General features: G+C 38.0%; 1 protein-coding gene across 1 annotated transcript; it reads right to left on the bottom strand.

Moving 5' to 3' along the window:
* Window positions 1-5: 5 nt before the first annotated feature.
* On the bottom strand, window positions 6-805 carry LOC107735471 (charged multivesicular body protein 4c-like; the record flags this gene model as incomplete). The annotated part of the gene is made up of 2 exons (XM_016547142.1): window positions 6-166; window positions 718-805. Coding segments are annotated over 2 exons (249 nt in total), but the record flags the coding sequence as incomplete, so codon positions are not given.
* Between the last annotated feature and the right edge of the window lie 6 nt (window positions 806-811).

Here is an 811-nt window from a genome sequence, read left to right as displayed (position 1 = left end):
GCTGTCTTCATGGCCTTGGCTGCAAAGCCCATGTTTTTAAGCACTTCTGTGTTTGTATTAGCATTCTCCAATGCTTCTCGCTGGAACTCAATAGTGGAGAGAGTGCCATCTATCTGAGCCAGCTGCTTCTCATATCGCTTCTTTCTTTTCAGGGCCTGTAAAGCAGCTAAAAAAAGGGATAACAAACATGCACAAAATCAGTTTCACATACATATACATATATATATATACACACATTATACTCACACTATAACTTAACTTTTTTTTTAAGCTAATCAACAAAGTTAACATTCAAGATTAAGATTGAACCATACACAAACAAGAGATTCCCAGCATGTGGGATGTTTCGTTATGGTAAACAATGCACTCGATTAAGTTCCCTGTCAATGGCTGTTATTTCACAACACACCACATGACACTAATCAGACGTAACTAACTGATATGAAACGCAATCCTTTATTTAGCCCAACTCTTGAATTTAGTTCCTTGACAGCAAGGATTTTAATTTTCGTATCCTACCTGGCATGAGTGTTATATTAATAAACTGACTTCATAGTTTCGATTATCAGTGAGTTTAAGGCAAGTGTCGCATGGGCGTAGCTACCTAACTAACATCACGACGACAGGTGGGGCGAGAGAAGAGAGAAGCTTTCTTTTAAAAGTTATTTAAGACACCTATGGTCCTTATCACATGAAGGCTCGGTTTTAAATACATACCTCGTTTGTTTTTCGTGCCGTTTTTCTTTGCTGTCAATAGTTCCGCGTCAATCTTTTGCTCTAAGTACTCTTGTTTCTTGGTTAACATCTCTTC

The sequence above is a fragment of the Sinocyclocheilus rhinocerous genome, unplaced genomic scaffold (genome assembly GCF_001515625.1).
Source record: "Sinocyclocheilus rhinocerous isolate Xijiao unplaced genomic scaffold, SAMN03320098_v1.1 C36085198, whole genome shotgun sequence".
In the NCBI taxonomy this organism is placed as follows: domain Eukaryota; kingdom Metazoa; phylum Chordata; class Actinopteri; order Cypriniformes; family Cyprinidae; genus Sinocyclocheilus; species Sinocyclocheilus rhinocerous.
Note: the sequence above shows the minus strand (reverse complement) of the source record. Positions and strands in the feature narration are given on the sequence as shown.